At 50.3% G+C, this 12,329-nt stretch overlaps 3 protein-coding genes across 5 annotated transcripts in view; 1 reads left to right on the top strand and 2 right to left on the bottom strand.

The window, feature by feature from the left end:
- Nucleotides 1–2,758, bottom strand: part of LOC117889886 (neurogenic protein mastermind) — a 32,482-nt gene extending 29,724 nt beyond the window's left edge. The window contains exons 1-2 of one of the 3 annotated variants that reach the window (XR_004648550.1): nucleotides 2,375–2,754; nucleotides 951–1,562 (exon numbers count right to left, since the gene is read on the bottom strand). Coding sequence is in view for 1 of the 3 variants with exons in the window: in XM_034794399.1 (XP_034650290.1) it covers nucleotides 951–1,042 (92 nt within the window). In the remaining 2 variants the exon portion in view is untranslated. Of the gene's footprint in view, nucleotides 1–950; nucleotides 1,563–2,374 lie in introns of all 3 variants that reach the window. The other 2 variants (XR_004648549.1, XM_034794399.1) reach the window with 2 other exon arrangements.
- A 338-nt stretch (nucleotides 2,759–3,096) lies between these two features.
- LOC117889907 (B-cell CLL/lymphoma 7 protein family member A) lies at nucleotides 3,097–4,869 on the top strand. Its single transcript, XM_034794433.1, has 3 exons — nucleotides 3,097–3,681; nucleotides 3,750–3,888; nucleotides 3,919–4,869. The coding sequence occupies exons 1-2, from the start codon at nucleotides 3,390–3,392 to the stop codon at nucleotides 3,866–3,868; spliced, it is 411 nt and encodes a 136-aa protein (XP_034650324.1). The 5' UTR covers nucleotides 3,097–3,389; the 3' UTR covers nucleotides 3,869–3,888; nucleotides 3,919–4,869.
- Nucleotides 4,870–6,731: 1,862 nt separating this feature from the next.
- The window catches only part of LOC117889865 (low-density lipoprotein receptor-related protein 2), a 111,051-nt gene continuing 105,453 nt past the window's right edge, over nucleotides 6,732–12,329 (bottom strand). Inside the window, exons 9-14 of the mRNA XM_034794376.1 lie at nucleotides 11,874–12,280; nucleotides 10,306–11,810; nucleotides 9,921–10,233; nucleotides 7,670–9,856; nucleotides 7,349–7,596; nucleotides 6,732–7,270 (exon numbers count right to left, since the gene is read on the bottom strand). Coding sequence (XP_034650267.1) covers nucleotides 7,044–7,270; nucleotides 7,349–7,596; nucleotides 7,670–9,856; nucleotides 9,921–10,233; nucleotides 10,306–11,810; nucleotides 11,874–12,280 — 4,887 coding nt within the window. The 3' untranslated portion in view covers nucleotides 6,732–7,043. The remainder of the gene's footprint in view (nucleotides 7,271–7,348; nucleotides 7,597–7,669; nucleotides 9,857–9,920; nucleotides 10,234–10,305; nucleotides 11,811–11,873; nucleotides 12,281–12,329) is intronic.

Raw genomic sequence — 12,329 nt, 5'->3', positions numbered from 1 at the left:
ACGCTCTACTGAATGTTGTTGCTCTTTTCCCTCCATGCCCATTGACAGGGTTCTTCTTCTATCCAGGAACTGCCAAAATATCCAAACGCGTGAATGGAACTCGTGAGATTTGCCATTGAAATGGCACATTACCATGTGCATTACGAGTAATGTACTTTGTCAATCAGAGAACTTGCTTTAGCGGGTAAATCGTATGGCACCCCCAGGCATAAGCGGACGCATTAGTGTGACCAGATGTGACTGACCAGTTAGCTCTTTTTTTATGGCTACAAAACATGACCAACATTTTTCGGCCAAAAGCAAAGCAAGAAAGATGGAAGAAAACGCGTTCCACAGCAAAAGGAGCAGAGCGTTTTGGAGGTGGTGGGAAAGTGGCCGGCCTCTGGGAGATGACTAAGACATGCACTATAAATGGAAGGGGGGAGGTGGGTGGTGGGAGGAATGATGCTGCTGCCCACAAGCATGCTGTCCCACATAATGCATAACACCCCCGACCACCCTCTATAAAGCATGGAAATGCGGGCAGGAAAAGCACAAGCCAGAGTAAGACTCTATGGATTATTATTAGCACGCTTCTCCCCCAGTTTCTTTAGCAATTTGGTTGGTGGTAGCGTAAACTTATGTATGTTTATGTAAGTGTAAGGCATTGTCATGAAACATCCTGAAATATTCATGGGTTTGTCGCAAACTAAATGCGGATACAGTTCCATATACAAATTCATTTTGATAAAAGCATTTTTATTAAGCACAACCCTAAGGAACGGCATACGCGGACTGCTTGGATCTTGAGTTTATATCTTGACTCGCTCCCTATTCGATGTCTTGTTTGTCAGTTCCAGAGATCACTATTTCATGCACAACTTTATACGAAATTTCTCTTATACTAAGGGGTAGGGGGAAAAATAAACATAAGTAATGAAAGCTTCTTGATTCAACAAAAAATTACTTACGGATAATAGAAGAACAGAAATGTGGTTAGGAGCAGCACAATCCAGGCGAAAGTCGCAGGAATGTAACGCGTTTTCACATCGCATCTGGGCATTTTTATTTTCTATGCTTTTCTATGTGGCGGCTGGCTTGGCGGCTCGCTGTGGTCTCTCTATAGCGGTTTTCTTGTTGTTGTAGTTACTGCTGCTTTTGTTGTTGTTGTTGTTGTAGCTTCTATGTTGCAATGTCGTTGACCGTTTCGTCAGTAGTTGGCAATGAAATGCGTTTTCTGTGTGCCGCTGCTGCTGCGGCCTGTTGTTTATGTTGTTGCTGTAGCTGTTGTTGTTGTTTGATGACGGATACAGTTGGCTAGGTTTCTGCCTGGCCCCTTGGCTGTTGCTGTTGCTGCTGTTCGGGCTAGTGGTGCATCAGAGGGAGATGGCGACACACGCACACACACACGTGAAGAGTGCGAGACGGCGAGACGAAGCGGCGACGCGTGAAATGGGATCGACGGTGGCGCTGGAGAGTAGAGGGGTACACACACACTAACACATAAACACGCGGTCACGGATGTGGGGGGAAATTCTGCTCTCAATTTGCACTCTTTCAGCGGAAAGTTCTTGGAGAAGTTGCTGCTGGTTTGGTAGGGGTGGAGGGATTTACAGGAATTAGAATTTCAGAATAAACACAAACACAGAAAGAGAGAGAGAGAGGGAGAGAGACACACGTACACACAGAAATACTTTTGGGCAAAAACTGCTGCTGACAGAGCTGTCAATTTGGCTCCTAACTGGCCAAAAGAGCAGAGTTAGCGGTTCCTTCTTATCAACCTAGTTTGCACGCACAGCACACACACACGGATTATGATCCAACTCTAGCCTATGACTGTGTGCATGCGTGTTAGCCAATTTAAGATCAGCCAAAGGCAAAAGCAAAAGCAAATGCAAAAAAGAACCACTATTTTCATTCTCATTCAATATTTCCTGATGGGTTTTCCCCTATAGATTTATTGTTTCTTTTTTTGTGTTTGTAAAAAAATGCATTTAATTTTCACATACACACGCACAAGCGAGCGCGTGTTTGCCCTGTCTGTGTGTGCTCCCATGCGTGTGTTTGTGTGGGGCGCAGCAGCGACAGCTGCATGGCAGCGCAGCCAACGTTGACTTTCCCTATTTTTCATGCATATTTTGTTGTATTTCCAGCCAGCGCCGAAAACGGTTTCCCCACCCGACACTGTGCACAAGACGCGACGTTTCGGCTCGTTTTCTTTGGCTCTGCTCTCGTTCATTTCATTCCTTCTTTTTGCCTCTTCTTCCAAATGCCCCTCTGCTGATGCCACTGCCTCTGCTTCCTTTGCCCTATCACAAACACACGTTGTTTCTGCATTATTTTTTTCTCTTCTCTCTTTCTGTCGTATTTTTATTTTTTTGCGATATTTCCTTACAGCGGCGTCGTTGCCTGCAAAATAATTATTTTTGATTGGTGGCACGGTTCGTGGATAGCGGGTTGCGGGTGTCAGACGGGGCCGGGCGGGGCAAAGGCGGGGACACGATCTTAATCGCCTGATTCGGAAACTCCACTTTCACACACACTCCGACACTTGAACGGCATTCCCTTTATGCTTTATGCACTATTCTGGCGTGTCGATTACGAAAAAATAAATATAAAAAAAATTAGTCCCGCATACGCATAGTTTTCCGCGATCCAAGTGTTTTCCAGTAGCGTCGCGTCGTCGCGCACACCTTTTGCTTGACTCGTTACGTCCACTTTTCCATATACAAAGTTCTACTATTTAATCTACGTGTGTATGGCAAAAAATAATAATAAAAAAACCAGTTTCCATTGTGAATGAGTAATTTTGTACTATTGTGAATTGGTAATTGTGTCTCATTGTGAATGGCAATTTGGTCGCATTGTGAATGGACAATTGGTGCCATTGTGAATGGGCAATTTGTGACAGGGAAACTCTCGCCTGTTGGTAAACAGTCTGGGAAATTTCCTCATCCTTTTGCGAATGAATAATATTATAATATTGTGAATTGGCAGTTTGTAAGGAACTTTTTCCCAAATTTCCCCCATTTGGTCAAATATCGATTTTTGCCAAGTCAAATATCTCACCGATACTATCGTATCAAAAATATCATCCGTATCGAATATCAACAATACCACGGGCGGCCGACAACACTGAAAAAGTTTTTCGCATCGCGTTGTGGAGTTTTTTTTCCCGGTAATACCATCAGCTAACCGCGAGCACTGCCAGCGCCTTCCATTGAGCCGGTTGCAACTCTCACACAACCGGAGAACCGGCCGCCTTCGAGGAGCATCAGAGCCGCACAGAGCCTTTTATGCTTCACCAGGATTAGGTGCAGCAGACGCTATCGCATCGCACCTGGTGGTGGCTAGACAGAGACAGCGACAGCTAGAGCCAGGGCAGGAGTGAGCGAGCGAGCGAGATAGCCATGTCGCGTAGCGTGCGGGCGGAGACGCGCAGCCGGGCCAAGGATGACATCAAGCGGGTGATGCAGGCCGTGGACAAGGTGCGGCACTGGGAGAAAAAGTGGGTGACCATCAGCGACACGACCATGAAGATCTACAAATGGGTGCCCATTGCCTGCACCAGCGAAAAGAAGTCCAAGCTGCAGCCGCTGAGCACGAAGCTGAGCGACAAGGAGAACTCGCAGAAGGGCACGCCCACTCCGCCACAGATAACGCCCAGCTATGGGGGCCTCACCGCTGAGGACTCCAATACCTGTAAGACGTCGATGAGTGAACCCAAGCCTCCAGCTAATGGTCGACTCTCTTTCTCTCTCTTCCTGCAGGTTTCTCTGTGGTGTCGGATAGCCAGGGAGCGGACTTTGTCTCCAGCATGCCCTTCTCGGAGGACTCCAACTCGCAGGGCAGCGACGGGCCCGTCAAGCGCCTGAAAACGAGCGACTAGCCAAACATTCACAGCCTCCACAGCAGCAGCAGCCGCCGCACCAGCAGCAGCAGCAGCAGCAGCAGTAGCAGTAGCCATTAGTCCCTAAATCCAGCCTCATCTCCACCTTCAGCCCCGATATACGGTTAGGTTAAGTTCGCTTATAAACTGCCTCAGCCCAAGACATGAGCCACACCCTACACCCATTCTAGAAGTATAAGTCCAACAGCTGTCCTAAGTCCTAGGTCCATAGCATTAGGCCCCCCAACTGCGACATTTTATTTATTAACACCCGTGCACCCTGCCTGCAACCCAAGCCAATCACTCGCTCCTCTGTGCATTGTGCAAGTTTTAAGCTGTCAATTCTTTATGTACATTTAGGCATACAAAATGTATGTACAAATGCATGTTTGTTTCATTATTTGTTGTACAATGTAAAGGCAATTTATATGTTCATCGTCATGTACATGCATACATTTTGTGTGTACATTTGTCTTGCAATATTTACATAAATGTTTTGTCGCTGTCAACCCAACGCTGTATATTGTATGTACTCTATATAGAGACCTAAGGGGGAAGTGGATCAATATATGGATAAGTATTTATAAGAAAATAGATGATAGATGTACCTAAAATATAGAAAAAGAATGATAGGACGAGTCTTAAGAGGCATAGGGAGTCTCTGGATGATTGTTTCGATTTGGATTTATACAAAGTAATAATAAAAACAGCTACAGATTGATAAGGATTAAAACTGTGAAGCATTTACATATGTACATATATCCTTTGATAAGTAACTCTGGGTAGAGGCCCAGCAAGCAACACGAACGTATTCAGTATACCCATGGCACTAGCTCCAGCTCTTGGCCTTGAATGTTAATGTTTACTCATCGTTTATGGCGATCTTTTGACATTTTCCTTGTTGATTAGGATTCTTTATTCACTCTTAATTTCTGACCCCCCTCCCACTCAGCCCTCTACCCGTTCGGTTGTGTAATAAAAAAAAGGTTTTATTCTTTCAACAAATAGTTTTCATTTCGTTATAAGTAGTTTTACTCTTATTATTTCTGGTTTTCGTATTCGTTATATAGCTTGACATTAAATATACAATTAACTTCACAAATATATACACACACATATGCATACATATGTATATGCATATGCATATATGTATATATATATATATATCGTTTCGATTTATTTATTTATAGCAATGTGTGTGTATGGCCCGACTGGCACATACAGAGCTAAGTTCCAACGATCCACATCCTTTCCTTTCCTCTTCTTTCCTTTCCATCTTCTTCTTTCACTAAAATTTATGCTAAAACACGCTTAAATGAAGGGAAGCACAGATTTTGCACAGAGAACGAATAGTTTAAAAAAATGTACGGCTTTCGACGACCAAAAAATAAATCGTAAATCATAATACACATTCATAAATCGATGATATAATTAAAAAATAAAATATATTTATATTTATATATATATATATATAGAAAATACACACATGTGTATAGAAAAACACGCGCTACAGGCTCTTAAACAGTTTTCACACAGGCACGCACACACACAAAGCGGAGGCGAAAGCAAAAGAACGAAAATTGTTTCTGTGTCGCAGGGGAAGAAAACCAACAATAAAAAATAAAGAGACAGAGAAAAAGCTACGCTTTTCTTTGCTGCAGAGGCGGTTGTTTATGTGTATGTGCGTGTGTGTGTGTGTGTGGAATGTCTGGTTTTGAACCAAAAAGTATAGCCAGAATCAGAAGAGACAAGCAGGAAAAGCAGTTCCAGTGAAGCTAACAGTTGATCGTAAGCAAGCAGTACAACAAGCAGTGCTTGCGCTCTCTCTCTCTCTCTCTCTTCAAAAGCAGGCTATCTTTCGGCACTTTCATGTGTATGTGTGTGTGTGTGTGTTTGTGTGGGTTTGTGTTGCTGTGGGTTCTGCTCATGAATAAATAATTAAATTAATTATTATAAATATATACATATACATGCATACATACACATATATGTATGTATGTGGGAATGCATTTAGTACACACAATTATTATTATTAATCTGTTTCTTTCTTCTTCTTTTTCTTTTTGCTTGGCCTTTTGTATGTATATTTTTAGGCGTTCTTTTTAATCAAGTTTATTTTTATAAAAATATAAGAAATTCAAGCTTTGCTGTTTTGCCTATTTGTTTGTTTGTTTTTTGTGGAATGTTTGCTTTTGACGCCTTGCATATAGATAATAGACATACATACATACATATACACTCATTGTACATACATAATACATACAAATATGTAAATATGTATTATATGCTGCTTCTGATACACACACATACATATACATATATAAAGTTAATATTGTCATTTAGCTTTCAGAAAAATATATCATCTACACATATCATCCTTTTTTTTATACAAATTTCACTTTTGTCGCAAAAAACATTTCAAGTAGCAAAAAAAAAAAAATTACATATTTTACGTACATTCATTTTCGGTTTTTCTTTTGTTTTTCGTTTTGTTCTAAAAAAAAAATTACAAAAATTGGCTTTACAAAAGTGTGTGTGTGTGTGTGTGTGTGTCTGGACGCTCTTGGCTCTTGGCTCGAAGGGAGTCGATGGTTACACCTTTGGTCCAAGAATGTGCTATCCAGAGAGAGGGAGAGTGGAGCGCTGCTTTCTCTTTCTCTTGCTCTGATCCAAGCTTGCATGTGTGTGTTTGTGTGTGTGTGTAGGTGTATACATATATATTTATAGTGGTGTTTTTTTGTTTGTTTTGTTTTATATATAATAATAATTGCAACAGATTTTTGTTTTCAACCACCACTCATCATCCATCGTTTTTGGGGTGCTCTCCGCTTCCCGCTTTACTTAGTGGTTGTGGATATGTTTCTCTTTCGTTACTGAATCCCTCCAGCTGCCTCCTCCTCCTCCTCCTACTTATGTGTGTGTGTGCGGCTGTGGTTTTCGGGGGGCAAGGCTAGACCTTGGTGGTAAGCTTGCCGGTGGCTGCCTGCCAGGATTTGTGATGTCTACTACTAGTGCGTCCCTGTCCCTGTCCCTGTACCTGTCCGGGCTGCTGCTGCTGCTGCTGCTGGATAAGTCTGTGTTATGTGTGCAGCGGATAGCTGTTGTCCGGCTCGCGGGGACGCTGCCGCGGCTGCCGATGCTGCGGGACGACGGCAGCAGCTTGACGGGCTTGATATCAGCACTCGGACTTGTCTTCCTCCACAAGGAACTGCGTGTCCTTGCCGGTATCGGCGGAGGGGTCCAGCTCCCGCGTACGCAGCTGCAGCTGCGGCGACGACTTGTGCGTGATGCTGCTCGGGGCAATGATGGCAGAGGCGGGCTCCGTAAAGGAGCCGCCGCTCGTGGCATGCGGATGGCCCATCGCCTTGGACTTGCCCGGCTCTCCGGGTACATCGTAGATGCCTGCAAAGAGCAGGAGCAGGAGCAGGAGAACGGATTAGTCAAGCTCTGTATCCCTATGTTGAGGTAGAAGCTACTCACCCGATCCATTGCCCATGCCTGGGTCCGTGGTGGTGCCCGACTGCACGGCATCGTACATGGGATTGGCAAAGTCGCGCGCCTTGTTCGCGTTCACCGTCTGCAGGTTGTAGCCCTCAATGGGCGCCACATCGGCCGCTCCCGGGGCCGAGGCACCCGGAAAGCCGCTCTCGCTGAACTCCACATTCGAGCCGTGCCGGAAGGTGACGCTCTGCGACGATGTCATCGCTGGCATGCGCGCCAACTTGCCACTAAAATGGGGATAGAAGAAGATTTATTTCTGATTTATCTGCCGGCCGGATGGGTGGGCGGGGGAATACTTACAATGGACGCTTGCGAATGACATACCAGGCGCCGGCGGCGGCCATCATTACCAGCAGTATGACCATAATGGGCACAACGACGGCGGTGACATTCGCTCCGCCATGGCCGAAGGCGCCCGTGGTGCTCTTCTCGCAGTGTTCGCCGCGGAACTCGGCCAGGCACTCGCAGACGAGCTCACCCTGTTCGTTCTCCTTGCACAGTCCGCCGTTCTGGCAGGGACAGATGCGCGGCGCTGGACGCGGATGCTCGGCGGCAGCGTCACAGATGACCTCAGCGGTGCTGCGGTGGGAGGGCAGCGGGCCGGAGGTGTCGGGGCAGGCGCAGCGTCGGCCGCCCGGCACCAGCAGGCAGAGATGGGAGCAGGTGGAGTTGTCGCAGGGATTCGGCAGCGAGGTGTTGTAGCGCTTGTCGTGGTAGACCTTGAGGCCGGACGGATTCACCAGGTTGCGGTGGAGCACCACCTGAACGCCGCGACCGAACTTATCCTGCCGCAGCAGTTCGCCGGTGTCGCGCGTCACCCAGAACATATTGGACTCGAAGAGATCCAGCGAGACGGGATGTCGCAGCTGATCGCCCTTCACGATGGCCTTGCGCATGGAGCCATCGGCCCGCATGGACTCGATGACATTCAGCTTCGTGTCCACCCAGTAGATGATGTGATCCTGCGAGTAGTCGATGGTCAGTCCGGCGGGATGTCGAATCTGTACAGTGATTAGGGGTCGCCGCTTGGAGCCGTCCATCCAGGACACCTCGATCTTGGGCGCAGAGCCCGCATCCGACCAGTAGATGCGTCCCAGCTGTGGGTTCACCGCTATGGAGGTGGGCACCTCCAGTCCCGCATTCACGATCGAGCGACGGTAGCGTCCGTCCGTCTTGGCCACCATGACACGGCCGCGTGGCTTGGAGCCCGTGCGATCCATCTCCGTCCAGTAGAGATTCGAGGCGAGCCAGTCGACGGCCACGGCCGTCGGCTTGGAGCCGCCCTTCATGTTCAGGTCCTGGGCAAAGCCAATCTTGGCCCGCCCATCGATGGCGTTGACCATGTAGGAGCGCTTGATGGTCTTGTCATAGCTGTCCGCCCAGAAGATGATCTGCTGCTGGGCGTCATAGTCCAGCGCCTCGATGCGCTTCTCGGCGGCAATCACATCGAACTCCTCGCGCTTCTGCAGATCGAGGCCGCGTATCTCCTGGCCATTGGCAAAGACCAGGACGACATCCTCCTTCTCCGCGCGGCAGACGCCGCTGGCCCCATCCGCCAGATGGAAGCCCTCGCGGCAGCTGCACGAGTAGGTGCCATTCAGATTGTGGCACTGATGCGAGCACGTGTGCTGCCGCGTGAGGCACTCGTCCACGTCCGCGCACTTCTTCTTGTTGTCGTGGGCAATGATGTAGCCCGGATAGCAGGTGCAGATGTAGCCGCCGTCTGTCAGATTGTGGCAGTGATGCTGGCAGCCGCCGCGCGTCTGCTCCGAGCAGCTGGCCGTGTGATGGCAGCCCAGCTCGTCGCTGGCATCGGTGCAGTCGTCCGAGAAGTCGCACACCTGCGACCGCTCGATGCAGTGCTTGTTGGCGCACTGGAACTGTGTGTAGAGATCGCAGGGCTTCTGCTTGCTGGCGCACAGGGTCATGTTGTTCTCGTCGCTGCCGTCGCCGCAGTTGTCGACACCGTCGCAGATCTGGTAGCGGGCCACGCATCGGTGGTTGGCGCACTGGAAGCGCCGCAGGGTGTCACAGTTGAAGTCGCTGCAGACGTTCGGGTCCTCGTCGCTGCCATCGCCGCAGTCGTCGGTGCCGTCGCAGAGATCCGAGAGGGATACGCACAGATTGTTGTTGCACTGGAAGCGCGACTCCGGGCAGTAGCGGCCGCCGGGGAAGCGCGGCGGGCAGCCCACCTCGTCGGACATGTCGCGGCAATCGCGATCCCCATCGCAGCGGAAATAGGAGGCAATGCAGTGGCCCGAGGCGCACTGGAACGTTCCGTTCTTGCACTGATAGCCCTCGCAGTGCATCTCGTCCGAGTTGTCGCCACAATCGTCCTCGTGATCGCACTGCCAACGCGACGAGATGCACTTGCCGTTGCCGCAGCGGAACTCCGATTCGGAGCACTCCCGATAGCGTCCCTTGCATATGGCCTCGTTCTCGTCACTGGCATCGCCGCAATCGTCCGCAAAGTCGCACATCCATTGCCTGTGGAAGGTGGAGAGTTGAAAATGCAATTCAGGGACTCCTCCTCGCTGCACTCGCTACTCACTTGGGTATGCATCGATTGTTGCCGCACTTGAAGTCCGTCTCCGTCGAGCATTTGGGACAGTTCTCTGGCAGCTCATCGCTGTTGTCGCGACAATCGTCCTTGCCGTCGCAGAACAACCATTTGGGAATGCAGCGATAGTTGGACTGGCCCGGACACCGCTGCCAACCGGTGGTGCAGTTCCTCTGGCGGCACATGTACGCCGGCTCATCGGAATCATCGCCGCAATCATTGTCAAAGTCGCACATCCACAGCTGCGGTATGCAGCGGCCGTTCTTGCAGGCAAACTCTGTCTTCGGGTCACACGTGCGCTTGACTGCTCAAAGATAAATGGATTAATCATTAATGGACTGTGATTTCGGTTCGCAGTTCGCCTTTGGCAACTTACAGCACACGGCGGGATCCTCGTCGCTGCCATCCTTGCAGTCAGCGTCGCCGTCGCAGCGCCAACTGTCGAGGATGCAGCGTCCGCTGGACTTGCACTTGAAATCGGAGAGCGGGCAGGGCAGCTCGCAGTTCTGCTCATCGCTGCGATCCCCACAGTCGTCGACGCCATCACAAATGGTCGCCGAGGGCGTGCAGTTGGTGTTCTTGCACTGGAAGGTGCCGGCGCGGCAGTGTCGCGGTGCGCATGTGGCCGGCTCGTCGCTGCCATCCTTGCAGTCCTTCTCGCCGTCACACTTCCAGAACCAGGGAATGCACTTCTCATCGCGGCCGCCGCACAGGTGCTGGCCCGCTGTGCAGTTGGCAATGCAGGTCTTCGAGTCGCGTGCCAAGTAGAATTGATTGGGGCAGGCGCACTTGTAGATCGGGGCCCCCTCCTCGATGTAGCCCTCGATGTTGAGGTACGTGGACTCGGGCGGCGGTGCGATCAGGCAGAGGTGCGAGCAGCCGCCGTTGTTCGTGCCGCAGGGATTCGTGTAGGGCAGCTGTCGCAGCGGATGGTTGATATGTATATCGTAGGGTCGGTGGGTGGTGTTCCTCAGGACGGTATAGTTCGCTCCGTGGAACTTATTGGCCCGCACAATGGCCTTCAGGTTCCAGTCGCTCCAGTAAATGAAATCATCGAACAGGCTCAGGGCAAACACATGCGGCACGCGGTTGCCCGAGAGCACTGTGTGCCGATGGCGTCCCTCCAGATCGGCGTACGCAATGTAGTCCAGATGGGCATCCGCCCAGTAGATGCGGTCCGTGAAGTAATCGATGGACAGGGCATTGGGCCAGGCGATGCCATCGTTCCAGTTGAGAATGCGCGTAAAGTTGGAGCCATCCATGCCCATCTTGGCGATGTAGGCCTGCAGATGCCACGAGGTGAAGTACAAGTAGCCAATGCCCGGATGCACCACAATCGCTCGGGGATCGACAACGCCGCTGCGCAGGGTCTTCCGCTTGGTGCCGTCCAGCTCGGAGACGTCCAGGTTCTTCGAGTGACGATCCAGCCAGTACAGCTTGCGGCCCACCCAGTCAATGGCGATGCCCTCCAGCCCGTGCGAGTCGTGCCTGATGACAGCCTCACGCTCCGGCGGCGTCTCGTCCTCGGGTCCCGTGTACTTGGCCCTGAATATCGTCTTGGCCGTCACGTCACAGAAGTACATGTACTCCTCGCGTATGTCAAAGTCCAACGCCACAACGTTCATCAGGTCCTGGTGCATCAGATTGTACTGATGCCCATCCACGGACATGTTGCGCACGTAATACTTGTTGGTGAAGATCAGCCACGGCGGTATGTTATCCTTGCGCTTGCACGTGTGCTCGTCATTCTGCCGCTCGTAGTAGGTCTCGTCGCACTTGCAGTAGAAGCTGCCCGGCGTATTCGAGCAGTGTTGCGAGCAGGCGCCCGGCTGCTCCAGGCACTCGTCCACATCCGCGCACGCCTTGCCATCAGCCAGCAGTCTGTAAAGGATTCGCATTGAATGTTAGCTTGTGAGACGCATCAAGGGTCGCGCCTCTACTCACTTGTAGCCTTCGTTGCAGTCACAATAGTAGCTGGTCAGCGTATCCACACACTTGTGGCCGCACTGATTGATCTCCACCTTGGCGCACTCGTCGACATTGCAGTGGGCGGGCTCATCGGACTCATCCGAGCAGTCGGGATACTTGTTGCACACGAGACTGTACTCAATGCACTGACCATTGGTGCAGGCAAACTGACCCTGCGGACAGGTGACATTGTCCTTCTTGCAGTTCACCTCATCCGAATGATCGCCACAATCGTCCTCGCCATCGCAGCGATACTGATTGCGAATGCACTTGAAGTTCTGGCACGTGAACTCCTGCGGCGAGCAGGTCTTGTACTTGGAATTGCAGAATTTGCCCTCGTCAGTGCCATCGCCGCAATCGTTGTCGTGATCACACAGCCAGCCCTGCATCACAGAGAGCGAGAGTGAGAGTGAGTGAGGAATGTGTGTGTTT

The sequence above is a fragment of the Drosophila subobscura genome, chromosome A (genome assembly GCF_008121235.1).
Source record: "Drosophila subobscura isolate 14011-0131.10 chromosome A, UCBerk_Dsub_1.0, whole genome shotgun sequence".
In the NCBI taxonomy this organism is placed as follows: domain Eukaryota; kingdom Metazoa; phylum Arthropoda; class Insecta; order Diptera; family Drosophilidae; genus Drosophila; species Drosophila subobscura.
This window is presented reverse-complemented; position numbering and strand designations above follow the sequence as displayed.

Bases quoted from the DNA above. Each gene is read 5' to 3' on its own strand.
- LOC117889907 (XM_034794433.1), top strand. From the start codon at position 3,390: ATGTCGCGTAGCGTGCGGGCGGAGACGCGCAGCCGGGCCAAGGATGAC. The intron at 3,682-3,749 runs GTAAGACGTCGA...CTCTTCCTGCAG, and splicing joins CGCTGAGGACTCCAATACCT to GTTTCTCTGTGGTGTCGGAT.